Below are 27320 nucleotides of genomic sequence, written 5' to 3' on the forward strand. Positions count from 1 at the left end.
TACAAGCGGTTGTAAAAGAAACTTTCCGTTTGCACCCAGCAGTTCCCCTTCTCCTCCCGCGGGAAGCAGAAACGGATGTGGAGATTCTTGGATTCATGGTGCCCAAAGATGCTCAGGTCATGGTGAACGTTTGGGCCATAGGACGAGACCCGAATGTGTGGGACAATCCGAGTCAGTTCGAGCCAGAGAGGTTTTTGGGGAAAGAGATTGACGTGAAAGGTAGAGACTATGAGCTAACACCGTTTGGGGCGGGACGTAGAATATGTCCGGGATTGCCGTTGGCTGTGAAAATCGTGTCTCTCATGCTTGCTTCGCTTCTTTATTCCTTTGAATGGAAGCTTCCGAACGGCATCTCCCCTGAGGACTTGGACATGGACGAGACCTTTGGTATCACATTGCATAAGACCATCCCGTTACATGCTATTCCCGTCAAGAAAGGCACTATCAGTTCGTCATACTCTCTTCTGTTTGTTTAAGAGTTGTAAAACATGTAACTTTTAAAAGTAAAAGAACATCATCACAAAGGTGATTGTCTCGGTTGTTTAAGTTTGCAGATCTCTGCTCTCTTCTAGTGAAATGACTAGGGTTGAAGAAGTCAAGGTAGCAATACTGCTATTGGGCCTGCGTTATATCTTTAGCTAATACAATGCCAATAAACAAAATGACTTCTTATACTTTTTTCCATTTACATCGATCAAATCCCATAAATTACTGAGTTTTTTAATTCCACTAATGGTATATATGACTAAACTGGGTTAAAAGGTTTTTTTTTTATGATATGTTATAAAAGAAAGTAGAGGATATTTGTTGTTTGGTGTAAGTGTAACCAATGTTAGAATCCCTGAATATTGAGGAGCTAGAGAAAGAAGAAACCGAGCAAGTCTCTCAAAGTAGACAAGTACCAAATTGAACTTATTTACCTGAAATTTGTTATTTACATTAACGACAAAATTGATTTATATAATAACAAAACAGACAGTACACCATAATGAGTTGTGTCTGTTTGTACTTGTGACTGTTGGATGAAACGACATAAACCAAAACGTAAACATTGCGACTCTGAAACTCAATTATCGACCATCGACCAAGTATATTTCTTATTAAAATTAACATTTAAATAATTTCATAATCATGCCACCTCTGCGTATCTTTTAATTGAAAAAAAGCATTCGTTGACTTTTGTAAACGCTGTAGGGTCCTTGAAATATCTATTTTATGACAAGTGGGATTCGCTATTTACTACTAGTAGAAAATCAGATCCATCGTGGATTTGGGATTGGCACCTAAACATTTTTTTTTTTTTTTGATAATCTAGGTATCCAAAGCCCAGTGGATGATGACTAGTCCACTAGGCCGAAGGTTTGGCGTGCGTCCCGAAGACGGCAAGAGTGGTTCCTGAAGGCCGAATAGCCCAATATTAGATTTTCCTGCGGTGACCACTTAAGGTGTTTGCAGCCGTGGGGATTCGAACCCGGGAGTATTGGGAATCTCACCCTCAACCAGAAATCCATCCTACCACTGGCCCACCTATAATTGGCACCTAAACATTATAAATATAAGTTAACTAAACCAAATAATTTTATAACACAGATGGAAATAATCTCAGAAAATGTTATGTTCTTGCTCCTTTGCTTTCTCTCGTCATGTTTCCTTATTATTTTCACCACCGCAAGATTCCGACGGAGCTCTTACCAACCCGCCACGCTACCTCCTGGACCTCCACGATTACCGATAATCGGAAACATTCACCAAGTCGGTAGAAATCCTCACCGCTCATTGGCCGACCTCTCAAAGACTTATGGGCCAATTATAAGTCTTAAGCTTGGACGTTTAAACTCAGTGGTCATAGCTTCACCAGAAGCTGCAAGAGAAGTACTAAGAACACACGACCAAATCTTGTCTGGCCGTAAATCAACTAACTCTATACGGTCCATCAATCACCACGAGCTTTCCGTAGCCTGGCTTCCATCGTCTTCGGGTCGTTGGAGGTATAATTAGCACCTAACTTTTTTTTTTCCTATGGTACTATTAATTTCTCATGATTATTTTTTTGTGGTTAATTAGAGATTCCATTGTTTCAAATGCAAAAAAAAACTTATTCTTTTACAGCTAAACTATATATTGCATATCGATATTTTTTCTACTAAAAAACACAATAGACACTAGTTACTAAATATTAATATAATATGAGAAATAAACAATTAACACAAGTTATACTAGCTAGATTGTTTCTAGTTGTATTATTGGTGTACACGCAGACCTATTTATTTTGTTCCCTTGAGTCTGCTTTTACAATTTTCAAATGATTACAGTTATATACATATGTATTATATATTTATGTACTACCAAAATCTTGTGTGTTTTTAACTTAAACCTATAATCATTACATGTAAAAAATATAAAACGCAACAAATTAAGACCTAAAAAGGGATCATAAATCGTTGTTCTGTTTTGTCAGGTTGTTGAGAAAATTGTCTGTGAGTCTCATGTTCTCCTCGCAGCGTATCGAAACCACTAAAGCTCTGCGAATGAAGAAGGTGCAAGAGCTTGTGAAATTCGTGAGTGAAAGCAGCGAGAGAGAAGAAGAAGAAGTTGATATTTCTCGTGCATCTTTCACCACAGCTCTTAATATCGTATCGAACATTTTGTTTTCCGTTGATCTCGGTAGCTACGACTCGAAAATTTCGAATGGGTTCCAGGAAACGGTGACTGCTGTCATGGTAGCTGTCGGGAAACCAGACCTTGCCAACTTTTTTCCATTTTTGGGTTTCCTTGATCTGCAAAGTAATAGAAAGAATATGAAGGGTTCCACTGAGAGGTTGTTTAGGCTTTTTCGTGGGTTCATGGATGCGAAAATAGCATTGCGGAATGATACTACAGATGATGTTTCCGACATAGATTTCTTGGATTCGCTTCTTGCCCTCACACAAGGAGATGAACCTGAGCTCGACAATAGCGATATTGAACACCTTCTCTTGGTAAGTCCTACCAACATTGAATCCACTAGTTTTCTGATCTCATCAATCATAACATTCCAACAAATCTTAAGAAGGAAACTTCGAGGGTACGATTTGATCGTTTAAAAACATATTCAATGCTTTTACAGGAACATATGTTCTGTTTATTAAAAAAGAAGAAGTTCTGTTAACTGAAGTTTTGAGATGAATCATTGAATTGTTTATTTATGTAAAGCCTTCTGAAATGTCGCCGTTACTGATATGTGATTATATATGTCAGGATATGTTTGCAGCAGGCACGGATACAAGCTCTACTAACGTAGAGTGGGCAATGGCAGAGTTACTAAAAAACCCTAAAACGATGGCGAAAGCTCAGGCCGAGATAGACCGAGTGATAGGAGAAAACGGTGTCGTTCAAGAGTCAGATATCTCAGAGTTGCCCTATTTACAAGCGGTTGTAAAAGAAACTTTCCGTTTGCACCCAGCTCTTCCCCTACTCCTCCCGCGGGAAGCAGAGACGGATGTGGAGATTCTTGGATTCATGGTGCCTAAAGATGCTCAGGTTTTGGTGAACGTTTGGGCCATAGGAAGGGACCCGAGTGTGTGGGAGAACCCGACACAGTTCGAGCCTGAGAGGTTTATAGGGAAAGAGATTGACGTGAAAGGTAGAGATTATGAGCTAACACCGTTTGGGGCGGGACGTAGAATATGTCCGGGATTGCCTTTGGCTGTGAAGACCGTTTCTCTCATGCTTGCTTCGCTTCTTTATTCCTTTGAATGGAAGCTTCCGAACGGCATCTCCCCTGAGGACTTGGACATGGACGAGACCTTTGGTATCACATTACATAAGACCAAACCATTACAAGCCATTCCTGTCAAGAAACGCACTATCAGTTAGCCATACTTTCTTCTGTTTGTTTAATTTAAGAGTTGTAACTAATGATCCTATGAGTTTAAAAATAAAAGACGATCATCACGATCGAAGGTGTTTAAAATAACTACGTTAGTAAAAAAAAATTACAATATTCAATTTAAAATGTTTGTTCCATACTTTTTTCTTTTTCTCAAATTTAAATTGGGGCAACTTTAGTATTTTCATATATACGAGAAAGTTATTGAACATGCTATGACAGATACCCAAGAAGAGTCTCGCCGTCCGCCATACACTCAAAGGTACTACTGAATTAGGAAAACAGAGCTGTTACTATGTTTTTGGGCCTAAACATTATGAATTCCCCTAAAAAAGAATGATATACAATAATTTTTGATAAAATTTGGAAATTTATAAAATTTGGAAATTTTGCGCATCTGTAAAATTTTTGATACTAAATTATTTTTGTCAACTACGAAAAATAGATATTTGTACTCTCAACTCGATTCTTTTTATTTGAACTACTAATTTTGGAGTATTATTTTAATTAATGTCTGATCAGCAACAAAAAAAAAACCTCTATCCATTAAAAATATTTAAATGAATATTTAAACCCAAAAATACTAATTTTATAATACATTTTAGTTATATAATTAAACTTTCATTTAATATAATAATTGAGCTAATTTACTATAGACAAGTGTCTAAAACCATCTAAAGTAACTCATATGAGTTGCTCATAATTAATATTAAAATAATTAAAGCAACCCACTTAAACTTTAAACAAAATCATCATTCCACTAAAAAATCTCTATCAAAGTTGCTTAATCATTAAAATAACAAATTTCAAACAATTATTTCTTATTTATCAAATTTTAGTAAATTATTTAATAATCCAAAATAAAAATAATTATTTCAATTAGTTATATTACATTTTAAAAAAATTTACATAATTCGAAAATATTAAACATATATCACAAAATTGAAAAAAAAAAAATAAGAACAAAATCGAAGATACTTGATGTGAGATCAAATTAGACAACGAACATTATACGACATCATATATTATGAACCGAACAATGTTCAAAGATTCCTATTCCAAACACATATTACCTCTTTAACACGAACAACATGATCTCCCTTGCAGCTTAGCAAGGTGACTTGGTATGTATCCCGTTCTCACCATTGAAGAAAGGCAATTTATCTTCTTCTATTGCATTGGTTTTTCTGTTAGATTAGGTAAGTGTTGAGTCTTGTATTGATTGAGTTTGTGTTTGTTGGTTGTGGCAAATGCTTTTTAGATGTTGCTTAGGAGTGTCGACACCATACTTATTGTTCCATGTTTAGTGTTTATAGTCTTTCTGTTCAATGATTATGCTTTTTAGTTTAGGTAAATACTTTACTTTGACATTGATTGTTAACAGCCTAACAACAACGCAAACCAAAACGTATTAAACCTAACCTACACCCCCTAAACCTTATTAATAAAAAGCCTTCCTCTTCAAAGGAAAAGCAAACCTCATTACCTTTTACCAATCTATCTTCTTCTCCTTCTAACGCACACAAAAAGATATAAATTCATACGATTTCATGTGTAAACAGTTAAACTAATTATGTTATATTTAAAATATTTTTATTTTGAAAATAATATTTTTCAAAAAAAGAATCTCAATGAAAGTTTTACCATTGGAGGAAGATAATTTTAATTAACTTTCTAAAAATTCTTATTTTTAAAAGATATATATAATTTAAGATGCTCTAACTGAAATCTGAATCTATAACTTTTGTAACAAAGTAGAACCCACTGAATTAGGAAAACAGAGCTGTTACTATGTTTTTGGGCCTAAGCATTATGAATTCCCCTAAAAAAAAAGAATGATATACAATAACTTTTGATAAAATTTGAAAATTTTTTATATACAATTATTTTTGTCAACTACGAAAAATATATATTTGTACTCTGAACTCCGGATGTTCCCAAATCTCACCTTTTACAACCTCATGGAGACTTTTACAGTTTCTTTATTATTAAAATTAACATAATGCTTTAATATCTTAATCATGCCCCCTCTGTGTATCTTTTAATTGTAAAATTCATTCTTAGACTTTTGCAAACGCTGGGTCCTTGAAAAAACATCTATCGTGGGATTCGCTATTTACTACTACTAGTAGTAGAAAATCGGATCCATCGTGGATTTGGAAGAGAATCTTATGCCGTAGATCAACTAAACCAAATAATTTTATCTGGTTTAATTTTATCTGATTTACGGCCAGACAAGATTTGGTCGTGTTACTACGGGTTGGTACCTAAACATTATAAATATGAGTCAACTAAACCAAATAATTTTATAACACAGATGGAAATAATCTCAGAAAATGTTATGTTCTTGCTCCTTTGCTTTCTCTCATCATGTTTCCTTATCTTCACCACCACCACAAGATTCCGACGAAGCTCTTACCGATCCGCCACGCTACCTCCTGGACCTCCACGATTGCCGATAATCGGAAACATTCACCAAGTCGGTCAAAGCCCTCACCGCTCATTTGCCGACCTCTCAAAGACTTATGGGCCAATTATGAGTCTTAAGCTCGGACGTTTAAACTCAGTGGTAATAGCTTCACTAGAAGCTCCAAGAGAAGTACTAAGAACACACGACCAAATCTTGTCTGGCCGTAAATCAACTAACTCTATACGGTCCATCAATCACCACGAGGGTTCCGTAGCCTGGCTTCCATCGTCTTCGGCTCGTTGTAGGTATAATTAGTACCTAACATTTTTTTTTTTTTTAACCAATACCTCACATTTTTTTCTCCTATGGTACTATTATTTTCTCATGATTATATTTTTGTGGTTAATTAGAGATTCCATTGTTTTGTTTCAAATGCAAAAAAAACTTACTCTTTTACAGCTAAAGTATATACTGTATAATGTATATCGATATTTTTCTATTAATTAAAAAACACAATAGTAGTTATTAATATAATATGAGAAAAAAACAATAAACACAATTATGTACTAGATGAAAATTGTAAACGCAGACCTATTTATTTTGGTCCCTTGAATTTGCCTTAACAATTTTCAAATGATTATAGTAGTATATATATGTACTCCCAAAATCTTGTGTGTTTAAACTTTAAACCTATAATCATTAAATGTAAAAAATTAAAAAACGCAATAAAGACGTAAAAAGGGGTCATAAATTGTTGTTCTGTTTTGTCAGGTTGTTGAGAAAATTGTCTGCGAGTCTCATGTTCTCCCCGCAGCGTATCGAAACCACTAAATCTCTGCGAAAGAAGAAGGTGCAAGAGCTTGTGAAATTCGTGAGTGAAAGCAGCGAGAGAGAAGAAGATGTTGATATTTCTCGTGCATCTTTCACCACAGCTCTTAATATCATATCGAACATTTTGTTTTCCGTTGATCTCGGTAGCTACGACTCGAAAATTTCGAATGGGTTCCAGGAAACGGTGACTGCTGTCATGGTAGCTATAGGGAAACCAGACCTTGCCAACTTTTTTCCATTTTTGGGTTTCCTTGATCTGCAAAGTAATAGAAAGAATATGAAGGGTTGCACTGAGAGGTTGTTTAGGCTTTTTCGTGGGTTCATGGATGCGAAAATAGCATTGCGGAATGAATCTACAGATGATGTTTCCGACATAGATTTCTTGGATTCGCTTCTTGCTCTCACACAAGGAGTTGAACCTGAGCTCGACAATAGCGATATTGAACACCTTCTCTTTGTAAGTCCTACTAGCTAGCACTGAATCCGCTAGTTTTGTGATGTCATCAATCGTAATTACTAATATTCCAACAAATCTTAAGACGGAAACTTCGAGGGTACGATTTGATTATTTAATACTCCCTCCGTTTCATAATATATGATGTTTAAAGAAGTATTTTTGTTTCATAATATAGGATGTTTCTAACTTTCTATGCAACTTTTAGATTAAATTTATATTTTATATTATGCAGACTTGTTTGTGATTGGTTAAACTTTTAAATGTAACTATTTCTTAAAATGCGTGTTTTTACTAACGGAGGGAGTAACATATTCATTGCATTTACAAGAATCTATATATGTTTTGTTTGTTAAGAAAGAAGAAGTTCTGTTTACTGAAGTTTTGAGATGAATTGTTATATAACTTATATATATATATATACTTATATGTAAAGCCTTCTGAAATGTCGCCGTTACTGATATGTGATTATATATGTCAGGATATGTTTGCAGCAGGCACGGATACAAGCTCTACTAACGTAGAGTGGGCAATGGCAGAGTTACTAAAAAACCCTAAAACGATGGCGAAAGCTCAGGCCGAGATAGACCGAGTGATAGGAGAAAACGGTGTCGTTCAAGAGTCAGATATCTCAGAGTTGCCCTATTTACAAGCGGTTGTAAAAGAAACTTTCCGTTTGCACCCAGCTCTTCCCCTACTCCTCCCGCGGGAAGCAGAGACGGATTTGGAGATTCTTGGATTCATGGTGCCTAAAGATGCTCAGGTTTTGGTGAACGTTTGGGCCATAGGAAGGGACCCGAGTGTGTGGGAGAACCCGACACAGTTCGAGCCTGAGAGGTTTATAGGGAAAGAGATTGACGTGAAAGGTAGAGATTATGAGCTAACACCGTTTGGGGCGGGACGTAGAATATGTCCGGGATTGCCTTTGGCTGTGAAGACCGTGCCTCTCATGCTTGCTTCGCTTCTTTATTCCTTTGAATGGAAGCTTGCAAACGGCATCTCTCCTGAGGACTTGGACATGGACGAGACGACCTTTGGTATCACATTACATAAGACCAAACCGTTACATGCCATTCCCGTCAAGAAACGCACTATCAATTAGCCATACTTTCTTCTGTTTGTTTAAGAGTTGTAAAACATATAATAATTAATGATCCTATGAGTTTGAAAACAAAAGAAGAAAGATCATCACGAAGGTGTAATGTTTTGTCTTGGTAAGTTTGCAGATCTCTTCTAGTGAGTGGTGACTTAGCTAGGGTTGAAGAAGTCAAGGTACCACTATTGCTATTGGGCCTACGTTATATCTTTAGCTGATATACAAGGCCCATAAATGAGTCCTTAATACTTTTTTGAGTTTTTCCTCTTACATATCTCATAAATTACTGAGTTTTTAAATTCCACTAATGGTACCGTAAATATAAACTAAGCTGGGTTGAAAGGGGGTTTTATGATATGTTGTGCAAGTGTAACTAACACACAATGATGACTTCCACCTAAACAAGTATTATGATTGAAGTTTATGTCAAAATTATAATAAATGTTTTTGTTTGTTTTTTTCCAATGCCCTAATAACACTTGTTGAAAGACTTTGAAAGGTAGATTTAGAAAGTAATTACTTTGACCCAAAAAAAGAAAAGTATCCACATGTAGACGTATTAGATGATTTTATATCGTATCATAATAATTTTAGTAGTAAAAAAGAAGAAATACACAGTAATTAGTGTTATTAAGTACATATGGGGATAGCAAAAATACTTAAATGATAAATCCCAAAATCAGTAAAAAACCACAAATCTCTCTCTCTCTTCTTCTTCTCTCTCTCCCGCGCGCCCAAGTCGCCTCCCTTCGCTACTCTTTCTCCGATCGTCGTCTCCACCTCTCTTTTACTTTCGTCGTCCTCTGAATCTTTCTCATTCTCCATTTACCAAGCTTTCGTTCCGCCGTCGGAGGATAGATTCCCTATAATCTATCAGATTCGCTGGACTGCTTCCGATTTAATTTGGTTTACCATATCCGTACATCTCTCCGGTCCGATCCGTGCGTATTCTCTTTCCGTATTGATTTCTATGAGCATTTTCTTCTTTCACAGTTCTCGATGATACTTGCGGAATGATTTTTTTTTTTTATACGAATTTCAAAATTTCCCTAATCGATCCTCGCTAAGATCTGATCTTCTAATTGAATCTTTGCTGTGCATTGTTCTGTGATTTGCACGGGTTTTTGTATTTTTTCTCATGCTGTATATGTAACTCGTAGTAGATCCAAGTGACTATATCATAAATAGTTTCTTTGGTTCAATCGTAGTGCCTTTGTTCTCAACTTTAGTTCTCATCTGCATCAGTGTCGATGCATTCGACTCACGAGCTTTAACTTTTTTTACTTAATTGGATGTTTAAACAGGTGGAGGCTGAGAGAACGGTGTGAATGAGTGTACTCTTTATAAGTTGATAGAATGGAAGAAGATGATGAAAGAAAGCTCGCAGAAGAAGCTGATGTTACTGATAACCCTGATATAGCTAATCCTTTGCAGAATAGGATTGAGGCATTTGATATTGGGGATTCTTCTGGTTTTGTTGCCAAGGATGATACGGCATTGCAAGGGATTAGTTCATCTGATAGAGTCTACAAGGATGATGATTTTGAACAAGTGTCTCTGGGAGATCAGGAAAAAGCTGTGAGTGAATCACAGGGTGAACTTAAGGAGCCTGGAAGCACTTCAAATTCTGATCTTGGGAGGTCGTCTTTTGGTGGCACCGAAGGAGTTACTAGTCACTTGTCCGGGAGTCAGGAGATGTATGATTTGATGCCCATGGATGATGTGCAAAGTGACCGACTTTCTAGCCCTGGACCTGAGAGAGACGCACCTGATCCTATGCAGCAGTCCCTGTCTGAGACCAGTCTGGATTCTTTTCACCATCCAGAATCTGGGTATTCCCCAGTTCATTCCCCGCAGAAACCCAAGCCAAAGGCTACAGTTCCAAATGTTTCTCCAGAGCTACTGCATCTAGTGGATTCAGCCATTATGGGGAAACCTGAAAGCTTAGACAAACTAAAGAATGTTGTCAGCGGTATTGAGAGTTTTGGCGCTGGAGAAGAGTCAGAGGCCACTGCTTTCCTTGTTGTCGATTCACTTATTGCCACCATGGGTGGAGTTGAGAGTTTTGAAGAGGATGAAGATAGCAACCCTCCTAGTGTCATGTTGAATTCCCGTGCTGCAATTGTTTCGGGTGAGCTTATTCCTTGGCTTCCTGGTTTAGGTGATAGCGTTAATTTTATGTCCCCAAAGACTCGCATGGTTAGGGGGTTGCTGGTTATTTTACGGTCATGCACGAGAAACAGAGCTATGTGTTCCACGGCAGGTTTATTGGGGGTTTTGTTGCGATCAGTGGAAGAGATAATTTTCAAGGATGTTGATATGAAATGGAGTGCTGCTTCTGTTCTGTTACTATGCATCCAACATCTAGCTGGACACTCCCTTAGTGTCGATGATTTACACAGGTGGCTTCAGGTTATAAAAACAGCGATTACAACAGCGTGGTCAAGCCCGTTGATGCTTGCTTTGGAGAAGACAATGAGTGGAAAGGAATCAAGGGGACCTGCTTGTACTTTTGAATTTGATGGTGAAAGCTCTGGCTTACTTGGTCCCGGAGAAAGTCGTTGGCCCTTTACCAATGGCTACGCATTTGCAACATGGATCTATATTGAATCATTTGCTGACACATTAAATGCTGCAACTGCGGCAGCTGCAATTGCTGCTGCCGCAGCAGCCAAGTCAGGGAAAACATCCGCCATGTCAGCTGCAGCGGCTGCGAGTGCCCTCGCTGGTGAGGGTACTGCTCATATGCCACGTTTGTTCAGCTTTTTGTCCGCTGATAATCAGGGAATAGAAGCATATTTCCATGCTCAATTTCTGGTGGTTGAGAGTGGTAGCGGGAAAGGAAGAAAGTCTTCGCTGCATTTTACTCATGCATTTAAGCCTCAATGTTGGTATTTTATTGGTCTCGAGCATAGCTGCAAGCAGGGGCTTCTGGGGAAAGCCGAGAGTGAATTACGGCTTTATATTGATGGATCCTTGTACGAAAGTCGTCCTTTTGATTTCCCTCGTATATCCAAGCCCCTCTCTTTCTGTTGCATTGGCACAAATCCTCCTCCTACTATGGCTGGTCTACAACGTCGTCGTCGTCAATGTCCTTTGTTTGCAGAGATGGGACCAGTTTATATATTTAAGGAACCAATTGGTCCTGAGAGAATGGCGCGCTTGGCTTCTAGAGGTGGGGATGTTTTGCCTTGTTTTGGGAATGGGGCAGGCCTTCCTTGGCTAGCTACAAATGACTATGTACGTAATAGGGCAGAGGAAAATAGTAATTTGGATGCAGATATTGGAGGATATACTCACCTGCTTTACCACCCTTGTCTGCTAAGTGGGCGGTTTTGCCCAGATGCTTCACTTTCGGGAGCAGCAGGTGCCTATATTTATACTCCATTTTTATTACAATTTTAGCTCAAATGCTCTTTAAATCTGATAACACCAAACAATCATTTTCATTTTCTGGCTGTAGTTAGACCAAAATTGTTTACTTTGTATTTTTATCTTGGTTAAGGCACTCTAAGGCGACCAGCTGAGGTTCTTGGGCAAGTCCATGTTGCAACGAGAATAAAGCCAGTGGAGTCCTTCTGGGCCCTAGCTTATGGAGGACCAATGTCCCTTCTTCCTTTGACCGTAAGCAATGTGCAGAAAGATAGCTTGGAGCCATGTCCTGGAAATCTTCCATTGTCTTTGTCCACAGTAACTCTTGCTGCTCCTGTATTTAGAATCCTATCAGTTGCTATTCAACATCCTGGGAACAATGAAGAGTTGTGTCGTAATCAGGGACCCGAGATTCTTGCTAGAATTCTGAGTTATCTTCTACACTCACTTGCATCCCTCGACAGGAAGCATGGCGGAGTAGAAGAAGAGGAACTGGTTGCGGCCATTGTTTCTCTTTGCCAATCTCAGAAGATCAATCATGTTCTTAAAGTGCAGCTCTTTCGCACACTTCTATTAGATTTAAAGATATGGAGCCTATGCAATTATGGACTCCAGAAGAAGCTATTGTCATCCCTTCAAGATATGGTTTTCACTGAAGCAACAGCCATGAGGAATGCCGAAGCTATTCAGCTGCTTCTAGATGGCTGTCGAAGATGCTATTGGATGATTTCTGAGAAGGATTCGGAGACCACTTTTCCTCTTGACGGGAATACGCGTCAAATGGGGGAACTTAATGCTCTGATTGATGAACTTCTGGTGATTATTGAACTTCTAATGGGAGCAGCATCTCCTTCTTTAGCTGCTGATGACCTCCGTCAGTTACTTGGTTTCATAATTGACAGTCCACAGCCAAATCAGGTAATACGTTTCCTAAGTGTTATTTTTTTCCATTAACACCATTTGACAACCAAAATGGGGAAGTAAAATTTTTCTATCATTAGCTTAAAAGATCATTTATAAAAGAACAGAGGGACTATATGCCATTCAACTATTATATATAATAATTTAGTTGTCCTGAAAGTTTATTTTCCAATTTTAGTATACTCCCTATTCCATTACTGTTTGTCTTGGATGGAAATTATCTCTAGCGATGAATATGTGTGTTTCACCTGTATTATCTTAGGTTAATTGCATATTCAATGCCAATTCAATTCATTTTTCGCCATCTTTTAGTTATGCCGTCCAGTCCTTGCATCTTAGCGCCATTTCCAGCCTGCGTGATAGTAGTCAGAATATGTATACTTGAATTCTGGAAAACCATCTTATAATAGTTTGCATGGTAAAATGTGGGTCAGTTCGAGATATATAACAGATTGCATTCCTTTGTGTTGGTAATTAGAAGAATGGCAATGAATCAAATTATATGACAAATACGTGCTGTCTGACACTATTTAACATTTTTCATATTTTTAGGTTGCGAGGGTATTACACCTTATGTATAGGTTAGTTGTACAGCCGAATGCTGCAAGAGCTCAGATGTTTGCAGAGGTATTTATAACATCAGGTGGGATAGAAACACTTCTTGTTCTGCTGCAGCGAGAAGCTAAAACTGGTGAGGATAATGTTTTAGCTATGGGTAAGAGTGGAACAAGGTCATCAACTGATCAAAGTGAAAAGAGTCAGAACAACGGGTCTGATTCTGTAAAGAAGTTGGATTCCGGTGTTGACCCTTCTGGTCCTGATGGAAATTCTGTTGAGGATGATAATGTAGGGTCTCCGAATGAACCAGCATCAGATCCACAAGAAAATGAGCATGTATTTTCATCTGTCATTTGTGATAATGACTCGATTTCCATTACCAATTCCATAGATACTGAGAGAATATTGTCTGTTTCTGAAATTGGTGGTATAAGTCTTTCGATTAGTGCTGATAGTGCAAGAAATAACGTGTACAATGTTGACAATAGTGATGCTGTTGTCGTTGGGATCATTAGATTGATTGGTGCTCTAATTTCTAGTGGGCACCTAACATTTGATTCGGTTGCCCGTTCTGATTTGACAAGTAACATCCTGGGTAGTGGACTCCATGAAAATGGAGGAACAATGTTTGATGATAAAGTCGCATTGCTCCTATTTGCTTTGCTGAAAGCATTTCAATCTGCTCCAAACAGGCTGATGACTGACAACGTCTATACAACTTTGCTTGGAGCCTCGGTATGGCATGCTCTTGATACCCATTTTTTTAATCATTTTATGAACAAAGTGATTGAAAAGTATATAGGGTATCTTTTCTGATTGCCATGGTATTACTTTCTATGACTTGGGTGGAAAAAAGAGGGAGCATATAGCGTTTCTTATTATAAAATAGTGTTGGTGTGTTTCTGCATGGTTCTTTCACGTCAACTTTGTACTTGTCTTATTTGTATTGTTACACGAAGGTGTGAAACTTGATGAAAGTTGGTTTTAAATCTGGCTCCCTAAAATGCTCTGTGATACCATATATTGTCTATCATGATTTTCTACGGCTGTTGTGATGTGTGGTTCACATTCATACGCCAGCATTGTCTATCATGATTAGTCTTTAAGATTTTGGTGTGAGGTTAAACTTATAGCGATCACGTGTGCTTTCTTGCAGATCAATGCTTCATCAACAGAAGATGGCCTTAACTTTTATGATTCAGGTCATCGCTTTGAACACTCCCAACTTTTGTTAGTCCTCCTGCGGTCTCTACCATCTGCGTCCATGGCTCTACAAAGCCGAGCACTTCAGGTATGTGTCATGACTGTCAAGGAATAAATGTCGTTGTAAAGGTGCTTGTGATATTCTGGACCCTGGGTTAGTATAAGTGTACTAGGAAACAGTATGAGCATTTTGTTCCAAATAGCTGTCAATCTGTCATGAAATCTGATAAAACTTAAGATTAGTTTTCTGGAACTTTTATTCTGCGGACTTTCTTAAAAAGCGTTCACTTCCATTGTTCTATTCATTCGATCACTTTCTGAACTCCCTCTTTCTTTTTTCAGGATCTTCTTTTTTTGGCTTGTAGTCATCCGGAAAATAGAAGCAGTCTGACAAAAATGGAAGAATGGCCTGAGTGGATCTTGGAGATTTTGATCTCGAATTATGAGGTACTCATCCAACTCTAGAACCTAAAACTTTTCAATCACAATTTTGTATTGTCAGTGAGCCCACTTATGCGTGCAACTCTTAAGAGAGTATATAATCAACTATGTTAGCTGGTAAGTTGCAGACAAAGTGCCAACAGCTCTGCCAAATTTTGCTGACTTTTGTGTGTACACAGAAAGATGCTGGGAAACAGTCTGCTTCAGCGGGTTCTTCTGAGGTAGAAGATCTAATTCACAACTTCTTGATCATAATGTTGGAACATTCAATGCGCCAAAAAGATGGTTGGAAGGTAGATATTTGTTTTTACTTTCTATTGGCTTACACCTTAGCTCTCTTCAAGCTCCATTGTTTTTAAGTATCATTACTTCTGTCATATATTTCCTTCTTACAGGATATCGAGGCTACAATTCATTGTGCAGAGTGGCTTTCTATCGTTGGTGGTTCTAGCACTGGAGAGCAAAGAATTAGGTATTTCCATGTAACTCTTTATCACCTTTGCACGCTTAATTTGAATGACTTTACTTTTCCTGAGGCACTTGTGTATTTCACATATTTCAAGCCTTTTGCACGGTTTCTATTTCGGTTTTCTGAAGATTAGTATGGTAGTTTTGAGTCATTATCTCTAGCATCCTGTCACTTTTTTAAAATTTATCTTCTACTCTTTGAAGGCGTGAGGAGTCATTACCAATTTTCAAAAGAAGACTTTTTGGTGGTTTGCTAGACTTTGCTGCCAGAGAACTGCAGGCTCAGGTAACTCCACTTTTCCTGCGTTTTTTTTTTCTTTTCAAATCTTATATATAACGATAAACCAAGGTTAATATTCTTTTATACCTTCCATAGCTCCACATATAACCAACTCCTTCCATTCCTTGAAATACCTTTTTTCAATGAGCTATTTAATGGCTATATAAGTCTTTGATAAAGGAAATGTAGCATTTGTTTTTACAAATGCACAATGTATATGTAAAGCTTAGTGCTCTCATATTATTCTTTCATGCATGTGTGTGTGTTCACCCGTCTATTGGGATAGAACTAGATTTTTATCTACACAATCTTTTTTTCCCCTCAACAGACTCAAGTTATTGCTGCAGCAGCTGCTGGTGTTGCTGCAGAGGGTCTAGCACCAAAAGATGCAAAGGCTGGAGCAGAAAATGCTGCTCAGCTTTCTGTCTTTCTGGTGGAAAATGCAATCGTGATTTTGATGCTCGTAGAAGATCATTTGAGGTTACAAAGCAAACAAACTTGTACAACAAATGCAGTTGATGCTTCTCCGTCTCCTCTTTCTCTTGTTTCTCTTAAAAATCGTACAAGCACACTGACAGCGATCGGAGAATCGTCAGAGATTTCTAGCAGTCGCGCTTCAATGTCAAGTGATTCAGGGAAGGTCCCTTTGGATGTAAGTGGAAAACATTCTCAAAACACCTAATTTCTCTAATATGGACTTTCAATATTTTGTTTCTCACGTTTTCTTGTATAATCAAGTGCTTTTCAAGAAACCACGCTCATACATTTCATTATATTTTCATATGATGTTAATCCGTTCATGCTTCTCTTATGTTCATGATCAATTCGTCTCCTTGTTGGTTGGGTCAATACCTATTTTTTTTCTTTTTTTCTTTCATTGTTGTATCTTTTACGAGCTTGCCATTTTCAATATCAAATTTTAATATTGTTATTTGGGATTCTCTTAAACATATATATATTTTTTTTACTTTTCTTTTTCAGATACTCGCTTCAATGGCTGATTCAAGTGGACAGATTTCTGCAGTCGCAATGGAGCGCCTTACTGCTGCCTCTGCAGCTGAACCTTATGAATCTGTTTCCTGTGCTTTTGTTTCATATGGTAGCTGTGCCATGGATTTGGCTGAGGGTTGGAAGTATAGGAGTCGATTGTGGTATGGTGTTGGCTTTCCCCCTAAAACTAGTTCTTTTGGTGGTGGTGGCAGTGGTTCAGACTCTTGGAAATCTACTTTAGAAAAAGATACTCATGGAAACTGGATTGAACTTCCCTTGGTTAAAAAATCTGTATCCATGCTTCAAGCTTTGCTGTTAGATGAGTCCGGACTCGGAGGTGGCCTTGGAATAGGTGGAGGATCTGGTACTGGGATGGGAGGGATGACAGCCCTCTACCAGTTGCTGGACAGTGATCAGCCTTTCTTATGCATGCTTCGAATGGTGCTTCTGTCTATGAGGGAAGAAGACTATGGTGAAGATAATATGCTAATGAGAAATCTAAGTTCTGAACGTTCTTCCGGGAATTCAGGTACATTAGATAGCGGTTCTCTAATGTCTATGCGACAATCCCGATCAGCTTTATTGTGGAGGTAAACTCAATGACACATTTTGTTGATCTCTTCATTGCCAATTAGATATCTATCTGCTTACATACTGTGTCAGCAATTTTGCACCCTGGTAAAGTTTGACTCTTTTTTTTTCTTATCTCACAGTGTGCTCTCTCCTATCCTAAACATGCCAATATCCGATTCAAAGAGGCAGAGAGTACTGGTTACTGCATGTGTTCTCTATTCTGAGGTTAGTTATTCCCTAATCAGATTGGTCTCAAATCTCCATGCAGCGATTGGAAAGTTGTCATCTTCCCCTATTTCACTTCTGATGCTGTCCTTAGTGTTTTGGTTAAAAATCTGATGCTGTTCACTGTCCAGGGCCTTGTGTTTTTTCTTTTCCTTTCTTCACTTTCTGATTCCAGCACAAATATGTGTAGGTATGGCATGCTATCAGCAGAGACAGAAGACCACTTCGTAAGCAGTATATAGAGGCTATTTTACCACCATTTGTTGCAGTCCTCCGGAGATGGCGACCTCTTTTGGCTGGCATTCATGAACTTGCCACTGCTGATGGTATGAATCCCCTTGTCGTTGATGATCGTGCCTTGGCTGCTGATGCGCTTCCCGTTGAGGTAGCTTAAAGCTGTTTACATTACTCAGTTGCTATCATGGTTCTATGTTTCTATAATGATTACTGTTTGTTTCTAGTTGCTGAGATGCCATTTCAGCGCTTAAAAAATTGCTTGCTTTTACCAAAGTTTTGTATTAGGTTTAGAATTTTTTATGCTTGATTTACTAAATTGAGTTATCCAAATTTGTCTGTTTAGGGTGCTCTTTCTATGGTTACTCCGGAGTGGGCTGCTGCTTTTGCTTCACCGCCTGCTGCAATGGCTCTAGCAATGATAGCTGCAGGGGCAGCTGGCTGGGAAGCCCCGCCACCTCCTACAGCTTCACATTTTAGGCGAGACTCTTCTATGCTTGAGCGTAAGACGGCCAAACTTCAGACCTTTTCAAGCTTCCAGAAACCACTGGAGCCTCCAAACAACAATGCACCACCTCGACCAAGGGATAAAGCTGCTGCAAAAGCGGCAGCTTTGGCAGCTGCACGAGATCTTGAACGGAATGCAAAGATTGGTTCAGGAAGAGGTCTGAGTGCTGTTGCAATGGCTACTTCTGCGCAGCGGAGGAATATCGGTGACATGGAGCGTTTACAGAGATGGAACACTTCCGAAGCTATGGGAGTGGCATGGATGGAATGTCTCCAACCAATGGATACAAAATCAGTTTATGGAAAAGATTTCAATGCTTTGTCGTACAAATTTATTGCTGTACTGGTGGCAAGTTTTGCTTTAGCACGTAACATGCAAAGATCAGAGGTTTGATTTCCACCTTGGCACACTTCATAGTTTTTGAAGGGTGCATACTCTTGACTCTCACTTTTTGGTTCAACTTCTCACCAGATTGATAGGCGTATGCAAGATGATATCATTGCGGCAAATCGCCTATGCTTGGGAAGCCGTGGTTGGCGCAAATTAATTCGTTACTTGGCAGAAATGAGATGCTTTTTTGGGCCTTTTGGAAATGAAATATGCAGTCCTGAACGCGTAAGCGGTGTTTCTTTCTAAGAATCTGGAACATGATAAGAAGTTTCTCAGTACCGTGATATCTTTAAACATGCAGGTTTTTTGGAAACTTGATTCTATGGAAAGCTTTTCAAGGATGAGACAGTGTATAAGGAGGGATTATTCTGGGACTGATCATCTCGGGGCAGCAGCAAACTATGACGATCAGACAGACACAAAAAGTGATAATGGTAGCAAGGGTTCTGCATCGAATCCTCCTGTTCTTGCTGCTGAAGTTATATCAATGGAAATAGCGTATGAAGATGATGAACATGGAGAGGGTGATCATCTTGATATCAAAGGCCATGCTGAAGAACATAGAAGGGAAAATGAAGAGAGAATATCTGGTTCACATGAGCATGCATCCAGAAATTCAGCAGGGACTAGTGATCCTCGAACCTCAAATGACCATGAAATGGTCCGAGATTCTTCAGCAGTAGCACCTGGCTTTGTTCCCAGTGAAGTTGATGAAAGGATCCTTCTTGAGTTTCCCACATCAATGGTCCGGCCACTAAGGGTTGTGAAAGGAACCTTTCAAGTATGTTCGACCGACTTGAATGTTTTGGATTCTCAACAAGTAGCTAACTCGAAAGTAGTTAATAAATTGGATAAGAATCAACTAGAGTACTTGGATCAAGTGAATTCAAGAATTTTGGCATGTAGACATTATATAAATCTGAATTGGCTCATAATTCCCATATATGCTTTTCTTGTTGCTGATCAAACTGCTGTGCCTTCTCAGATTACAACACGGAGGATAAATTTTATTGTTGACAACAGAGAAAGCCAGAATTTGACTGATCACTCTTATGGATCCCAATCACGTGACCAAGAAAAGGATCGTAGTTGGCCAATGTCTTCTCTTCATCAGATTTATAGCCGGAGGTAAAGCTTCATCATTAAAATTCTGTTTAGCTCATGTGTTCCTGTTCATTACTTCATGTAATATTCAGATGATCTATTGCTTAGAATTTAGAACTTTTATGTTTATTTAATTAAGATTCATCTAAAGAACTTCTGGAATGGTTTAGACATGCTTATACTTAGCAGAATATTTAATATTTTTGTAGTATTACCTTTCTCTTACCCGTGGAGTTAATCAATCTTTTTCATCGTTACCTGATTTTACTTTTTCGGGAAGTTTTCCTCTTTCTGTATGAGTAGAGAGATTCCTTTTTGATCTCTCAGGATTAGCATATAAGTATATAACTGATGATCTTTTCTTTGTCTATTTTTTTCTCAGATATCTCCTGAGAAGGAGCGCCTTGGAACTCTTTATGGTTGACCGTTCAAACTTCTTTTTTGATTTTGGGGTACTGCATCTAAAACCCTTTCTACATACGATATATTTATCTTTCTGACCTTGCCAATCTCAGGTCTCCGCATGCTGTAACCAAATACTTTTTCCCAATTTGCTTGTTTAACATCACAGAATACTGAGGGAAGAAGAAATGCATATCGAGCTATCGTTCAAGCAAGGCCTCCTCACTTGAACAATGTTTATCTTGCAACTCAGGTTTCTATTTTTCCCTTGCCAAATTCTTTTGTGTAGCTTTTGAATTACTCTTGGTCCATATTATTCTTCAATGGGAAATTGATAAAGCATATGACTAGGCTGTGAGTCACTTTTCGTTCTGTGCTGCAAATTTACATATATTGTTACTTTTTCAGAGGCCTGAACAGCTTTTGAGAAGAACTCAGTTAATGGAGCGATGGGCTAGATGGGAGGTACCAATAAACTGCACACTCATACTTCTCATACATTTTTATATCCGTATCCAAGAATAACATCTGATACAGAAAGATCTCCATCTGGATAATATCTGCAGATTAGCAATTTTGAATACTTAATGCAGTTTAACACGTTGGCTGGCCGTAGTTATAATGACATTACTCAGGTAGATCTTGTGCTCTTTAGCATATTCCTGGTGAGTGTCAATGTCCGTTCTTCCTTGATAGATTTTTTATTCTTTGCAGTATCCTGTTTTTCCGTGGATTATTTCTGACAACAGTTCAGAAAGTCTAGACCTTTCAAATCCATCTACCTTCAGAGATCTTTCGAAGGTGGTATTCTTTGCAGTTTGTTTCTAATTTTACTTTCTTAGCCTGCATATGATGATTCATAAACCTAGAGAATCTTGTTTTGATGTGGGTCTGGATATGTTCAGCCAATTGGTGCATTGAACCCAGAGCGTCTCAAAAAATTTCAAGAGCGATATTCTAGCTTTGAAGATCCAGTTATTCCCAAATTCCACTATGGCTCACATTACTCAAGTGCTGGAGCAGTAAGTTATCTTCTCTATAATATCCTACCACTATTACTGCCATTCCCAGTTTAAAGTTTGTGTACCTCTGAATCTTGGAGAGAAGACAGTGGATATTATTTTTGATGCAACTGGATGGAGTTTGTACACTTTTATCATTTATTTCATGTGTGCAGGTGTTGTATTATCTGGCCAGAGTTGAACCGTTCACAACTCTGTCAATTCAACTTCAAGGTGGAAAGTTTGATCATGCAGACCGCATGTTTTCAGACATTCCAGGCACTTGGAATGGAGTTCTAGAAGACATGAGTGATGTGAAAGAATTGGTACGTATTGGTTTTCCTAAAGCATCAAATGTATTTATCTTCCTTAACAATTCAAGAACCTACCCTTATTGAGCCACTAAATTTACAGGTTCCAGAGTTGTTTTACCTCCCTGAGGTGCTGACAAACGAAAATTCGATTGACTTTGGTACAACACAGTTGGGAGAAAAGCTTGGTATTGTGGTTTCCTTCCTTGTCATAGCCAAAATTTATGCCTGGCATAATAAAAAGTGTGTTATCTGATGCGGTTTTTTTTCTATCTATCAGATGCTGTAAAACTTCCTCCTTGGGCCAAAAACCCAGTGGATTTTGTACACAAGCAACGAAGGGCTCTTGAGAGCGAGCATGTATCTGCACATTTACATGAATGGATTGATCTCATATTTGGGTAGGTATTCTCCCTTGAACTGATGATATACTGCCAGCACATTTTTCCTTAACTTTGTTTCCTCCAGCAAAATAATCACAACAAAGTTTCTTCGTAAGCCATTAAATTGTTCTACCTTTATTTAACTTATTCGTTCAGATATAAACAACGTGGCAAAGAAGCTATATTGGCAAATAACGTTTTCTTCTACATTACTTATGAGGGGACTGTTGATATTGACAAGATCACGGACCCGGTAAGGCAATTTTTGCTATACCGTTGTAGTTGCTCAGTTTAAGTATTGACGTGTTGACATGACTTGCCTGTCTATGTTTGATGAAGGTACAACAACGTGCTACACAAGACCAGATAGCTTATTTTGGGCAAACACCATCCCAGCTATTGACTGTTCCTCACATGAAGAGGATGCCGTTGAAAGATGTCCTACATATGCAGGTAGCTGCTAGTGTCTATTTGGTTTTGCAATTTAGTAAACACTTCTTTTAAACACCATTTCTCCGAGGGTGCGCTATAATCAAGGTCGATAGGTTCCTTACAACCTTTATCAAAATGAAATAGGGTTTTATTATAGGAATCTGCGTCATAAGGTTTAAGATAGAGTTTTCTCTGTCTACTGCATGCTATGTGAGTATGGGGGATTCTCGGGATAATTAAGATTAAGAAATGTCTTACGTAGTCTGTACTTTGTTTTCTTCGTGTTACATTCACGGCGTGTACATGACAGTTGTTTTGAATTTTTGTCAGACTATTTTTCGAAATCCAAAAGAAATAAAACCGTATGCTGTCCAAGCTCCGGAACGCTGCAACTTACCAGCCTCAGCTATTCAGGCATCTTCAGATAGTGTTGTGATTGTGGACATGAATGTGCCAGCAGCTCGTGTTGCACAGCACAAGTGGCAACCAAACACCCCTGATGGCCAAGGAACTCCTTTCCTCTTTCATCATGGGAAGGCAACAGCGACTTCAACTAGTGGATCATTGATGCGCATGTTCAAGGGTCCAGCTAGTTCTGGAACTGGTGACTGGCAATTTCCTCAGGCACAGGCATTTGCCGCATCAGGAATCAGAAGTTCCTCCGTTGTTGTTATTACAAGCGACGGGGAAATAATTACAGGTAAGAAGCAAGCATTTATACGGTCCTAAGTTTGATGGTAATATGTTGACGGAAATCATGTGTTTGATAATAGGTGGACATGCGGATAACAGTATTAAGCTAGTCTCATCTGATGGAGCAAAAACTCTGGAAACAGCTTTTGGGCACTGTGCTCCTGTTACATGTCTGGCTCTGTCTCCAGACAACAACTTCCTTGTGACGGGTTCACGAGACAGTACTGTTTTGCTGTGGAGAATTCACAAGGCCTTTACTTCTCGAACAAGCGTGTCTGAGCCATCAACTGGCTCCGGTGCGCCCTCCTCCGCCAGCAACACGAATCTGGCCAACTCATTGGCAAACAAAGGCAAAAAGTGTCGTATTGAAGGGCCGATACAAGTGCTCCGTGGCCATCGAAGAGAAATAATTTGTTGTTGTGTCAGCTCAGATCAAGGAGTCGTTGTTTCGTCTTCTGAGTCCTCAGATGTTCTGTTGCATTCCATTAGAAAAGGACGGCTGATCAGACGATTAGTTGGTGTGACCGCTGATTCTCTCTGCATTTCATCTGATGGGATTATAATGGCATGGATGAGTTTGGAAGGTTCTATTAGCGTGTTCACCATTAACGGGGTTCTGATCGCAAAAGCAAAACTTCCTTTCTCTTGTAGCATAAGTTGCATGGAAATATCTATGGATGGTCAAAATGCGTTGATTGGGATGAACTCATGTTCCAGCATGGACTTGTCGAGCAGTAACGATACATCAAAAGATGGCAACGAAATTGAAAGACTGGATGTTCCATCTCCTTCAATTTGCTTCCTCAACTTATACACACTTAAGGTATAATATGAACACTCCATGAAGAGGTAAACTAATTCAGGGGCGCTAATTTTCTGGTCTAAACAACCTGTTATGCTTGTCTTGTAGGTATTCCATGTGCTTAAGCTTGGTCAAGGCCAGGATATAAGCTCACTGACTCTGAACGTTGACAACACAAACCTATTAGTATCCACGGAAGATAAACAGTTGATAATCTTCACTGATCCAGCTGTAAGTTTTAATCATTTTGAGAGTGTTTGGGTGTAGATGAGTCTATTGCTATAAATTTTTAGTAAGTCTCCATAACAATCAGCATCCTTGATGGGTTCTACGTCAGTTTGTCAATACACAAAGTTTCTATGATTGTATACATAGTTTATGATAAAAGATGTATCCCTGCAGTTAAGCTTAAAGGTGGTGGATCAGATGCTGAAGCTCGGGTGGGAATGAAAGTATAGAATCAGACCTCATTTATACAAACGGCAAGAAAAAAAATTGTCGGAAAATCACAGGTTTGAATACTCGGAAGTCCGAGGTGAATAAACTCAAATTGTGAACATGTTTGTTCGTCTGTAACATATGTAAGTATGGTTAGTCCCAGTAAAGTGATTTCGTTTCATCTGTCCCGTGTCATTATTTTGTTCTGATTTCTTCGGTCAATAGTTTTTTTTGGTGGAGATAGTTTATAGAGAGATCAAAGGCTTGTTGAGATTGGCGAGGTATACACACCGAAGCTTCCTTTTTTTTTCTCTCCCCCCATTGAGTTTGTTGGTTATGTCTGTGATAAATGGCCTCTTTACTGATGATTTTAATATATATTCATTTATACAGAGCAAATTTATTCCTCGTGCATTTATTTTGAGATACAAGCCAAAAAAACTTCGTTAGACTTTTATAGTAAAAAAACAATTGAACCTCTCTCATCTCATGTTTCGAAGTTTTACTTCATTTTTGTCTAATATGCCTTAAAAAGAGAAACTTAAAACTTGTCATCTTTGTGTTCTCCCCAACAAATTTAGCATTGTAATTCTACACGTCTCATACAACTTTAACATACACACGAGTTTTTAACTTTGACATAGTTTCCCCCCTACAGAGCAGGTGGATACGCAATATTATTATTAAAGTTGTTTGCTTCAGCCCTCTGCACCGCCCTCTGAACAGCTCTTCTCAAGCTCCATTCATAACAGAACTCCAAAGTCAGCCTTAGCGCAGTTCCTAGCCCAAGCACCACTATGACTCCAATAATGATGTTAACCGGAAGCGCAGAGACCCCAAGTGTAATTGATATTAACACATCAAGCATTAGACCACCAATGAGAATTGAGAACGCAACCCAAAGCGGACTAAAACATCCTCTCTCACGCTCTTCTTGTCTATAACTAGGATCAATCCTCCAAACCCAGTAATTCGTAGTTGGTTGTGTCTCCGGAGGTGTGACGTTGACAGCCACAACTTGACAGATCTCACACTGATTAGAACCTTTAGTGCGAAACCAAGCATCAATACAAGACCTATGAGCTTTAGCAAGACCACCACGACAATGACACCCAAGTTCAATCAAAGCCTCTTCTTTCTCTTGTTGACAAACCCTGCACTGCTCGTGAGAGCTGCTGCTACTCCTAGACAAGCTAACCTTTTTCTGGATCTGAGCCAATTCTGTCCCACTTGAATCTCCATTGCAGACAACGATTGTGAGGCTCTTCGCTTCATTCACAGACTCGCTCTGTTTCTGGGCATCCTTGTCCTCCTGCTGCTTTTCAAGATCACCACCGGAGCTGGAGGAGCTATTATGCATCTCAAATCCCTTATTCCTCCCCCTCTCTCTCAATTCCACAAACCCTAGGAACCTATACGATTCACAACTCACACAGATTGAGATTTGGCACTATGTTATGGGACCAAGATGACAAAAAAGACAGAGATTCAACTTTATTTGACTTAGTTATGTTTCTTTATTCTTCTTATCTCTCTGTTTTGTCTTTTGATAATTGATAAGTTATATTTAGTTAAAAATAAATGTTATTGGGCCTGGACCGACCTTCGTCTTCTTCTGTAAGCTTAATGAATACAACAAAGTTATTGGGCTAAATATATGGGCCTGGGCTGAGATGCGTCTTCTCCAGCAAGCCTAATAAGTTAGGTCTGCCTCTTCGATTTGGTAGAGAGAGAGAGAGATGGGAGGGAAAGGGAAGAAGAGGAGAGAGAAAAACTACTTAGCTGCACACGGCGGGCCGGCGAGACTCCCGCCGCCGCCTGATCGTTCGAAACAAGATGCTCTTCCTTCTAAGCTTCGTATTCTCATGAACTACACTTCACCTTCTCCCCACGGTAAAATTAACAACGATTTGAGTCTGATTTTTTTTTTTGTGTTGTTGTGATTTCTTCTCTGTGACGATTTTGTGTTTGTCCTCCTCCTTCAGATTCGACTAAACAAGTTGTTGTAGAGAAGAAATTGAAGAATACTAAAGCCGAAGTCGATGCTACTGTTGCTGCTACTGCAACGGTATAGTTTTCTAACTTTCGCTTTCGTAATTTTAGGGAACAATTAGATAAATCAATTAGGGAACAATTAGAGATATCAATTAGGGAACAATAAGAGTATAATTAGAATGTGGAACCTTTAGGAGAGTGATGAAGATGATACAATGGTGATGAAGGGAGATGAGAAGAAGAAGAAAAAGAGGAAGAGAAACCAAATGAGTGACCTTCGTTTCGAGAAGGAGCTTGCGGAGTTGGATGGTCAGTCTAAAAGGAAAGAACGCAAGAAGAAGTAAGCTTTATTCATTTTTTCTTTAATGGCCAAATCCTTTGTTTGCTATGTGTTTATTGACTAGGAATCGAAATGTTCTACCTTTTTTTAATGCAGGTATTGGGAGGCTAAGAAGCAAAAGAAGAATCAAGTCAAGACTGAAGATACCCTCCGAGAAGACTTCCCTAAGCATGAACAGATCAGATTTGGTGATGTGGTGCAAGCTCCACCAAAGTTGGCTGTTGTTCCAAAGGTATAGTAGTCTTGCTATATTGTTTCTAATTGTAAGAAAACTTCAGGAAAATAGGTTTTGTTATTGGTTCAAATGATTATATGTATGTTACTTTTGTAGGCAAGAAAGTCTACTCTAAGCGCTTCGCAGGAGAGGCAGCGATTAGAGGCCATTGATGCATACAGATCTCGCAAGGGATGGACTGAAAGACCAGGTACTCAGATTCCTGCCGTGGTCATGCAATAAGATGGCCTATGAACTCAATTTTTGTAGTGCAACTTATCTACTTTTTTTTTGTACTAGCTGGCTGTAATATTATACGATATTGTATCCTTTTCTACGGATTCTAATATGATCGTTGAGTCATTCAAATATCTTTAAAAGAG

General features: G+C 38.7%; 5 protein-coding genes across 7 annotated transcripts; 4 read left to right on the forward strand and 1 right to left on the reverse strand.

Annotated features, from left to right (window-relative positions):
• The first annotated feature begins 1244 nt into the window (after positions 1 to 1244).
• LOC104784777 (cytochrome P450 76C4) lies at positions 1245 to 4005 on the forward strand. The gene is made up of 3 exons (XM_010509851.3): positions 1245 to 1988; positions 2459 to 2978; positions 3238 to 4005. The coding sequence occupies exons 1-3, from the start codon at positions 1591 to 1593 to the stop codon at positions 3853 to 3855; spliced, it is 1536 nt and encodes a 511-aa protein (XP_010508153.2). The 5' UTR covers positions 1245 to 1590; the 3' UTR covers positions 3856 to 4005.
• Positions 4006 to 5911: 1906 nt separating this feature from the next.
• On the forward strand, positions 5912 to 8746 carry LOC147943166 (cytochrome P450 76C4-like). The gene is made up of 3 exons (XM_087512924.1): positions 5912 to 6583; positions 7050 to 7566; positions 8045 to 8746. Exons 1-3 carry the CDS (start codon positions 6186 to 6188, stop codon positions 8663 to 8665), a joined length of 1536 nt encoding a protein of 511 aa, XP_087369050.1. The 5' UTR covers positions 5912 to 6185; the 3' UTR covers positions 8666 to 8746.
• A 574-nt stretch (positions 8747 to 9320) lies between these two features.
• On the forward strand, positions 9321 to 24787 carry LOC104788751 (BEACH domain-containing protein C2). 2 transcript variants are annotated; one of them, XM_087512930.1, is made up of 32 exons: positions 9321 to 9600; positions 9964 to 12026; positions 12165 to 12949; positions 13505 to 14245; positions 14667 to 14801; positions 15056 to 15160; positions 15334 to 15447; positions 15550 to 15626; positions 15827 to 15908; positions 16231 to 16554; positions 16884 to 17482; positions 17606 to 17690; positions 17881 to 18075; positions 18271 to 18819; positions 18904 to 19047; positions 19124 to 19603; positions 19808 to 19950; positions 20309 to 20378; positions 20498 to 20581; positions 20737 to 20793; positions 20895 to 20963; positions 21043 to 21129; positions 21234 to 21350; positions 21506 to 21655; positions 21744 to 21828; positions 21921 to 22041; positions 22180 to 22276; positions 22363 to 22476; positions 22786 to 23155; positions 23229 to 23971; positions 24059 to 24181; positions 24353 to 24787. In XM_087512930.1, the coding sequence occupies exons 2-32, from the start codon at positions 10016 to 10018 to the stop codon at positions 24398 to 24400; spliced, it is 8904 nt and encodes a 2967-aa protein (XP_087369056.1). In that variant the 5' UTR covers positions 9321 to 9600; positions 9964 to 10015; the 3' UTR covers positions 24401 to 24787. The 2 variants fall into 2 exon arrangements, with proteins under 2 accessions (XP_087369056.1, XP_087369057.1); XM_087512931.1 differs by having other exon boundaries at positions 9352 to 9591.
• A 157-nt stretch (positions 24788 to 24944) lies between these two features.
• Positions 24945 to 25926, reverse strand: LOC104784780 (uncharacterized). Its single transcript, XM_010509854.3, has one exon. It carries the CDS (start codon positions 25746 to 25748, stop codon positions 25041 to 25043), a length of 708 nt encoding a protein of 235 aa, XP_010508156.1. The 5' UTR covers positions 25749 to 25926; the 3' UTR covers positions 24945 to 25040.
• A 152-nt stretch (positions 25927 to 26078) lies between these two features.
• Positions 26079 to 27310, forward strand: LOC104784782 (uncharacterized). Of its 2 annotated transcripts, none has more exons than XM_010509855.3 (5): positions 26079 to 26281; positions 26374 to 26456; positions 26578 to 26723; positions 26820 to 26955; positions 27055 to 27310. In XM_010509855.3, exons 1-5 carry the CDS (start codon positions 26128 to 26130, stop codon positions 27178 to 27180), a joined length of 645 nt encoding a protein of 214 aa, XP_010508157.1. In that variant the 5' UTR covers positions 26079 to 26127; the 3' UTR covers positions 27181 to 27310. The 2 variants fall into 2 exon arrangements, with proteins under 2 accessions (XP_010508157.1, XP_010508158.1); XM_010509856.3 differs by having other exon boundaries at positions 26080 to 26281; positions 26611 to 26723.
• The last annotated feature ends 10 nt before the right edge of the window (positions 27311 to 27320 follow it).

This window comes from Camelina sativa, chromosome 5 (genome assembly GCF_030686135.1).
Source record: "Camelina sativa cultivar CO46 ecotype springtype chromosome 5, ASM3068613v1".
Taxonomy (NCBI): Eukaryota; Viridiplantae; Streptophyta; class Magnoliopsida; order Brassicales; family Brassicaceae; genus Camelina; species Camelina sativa.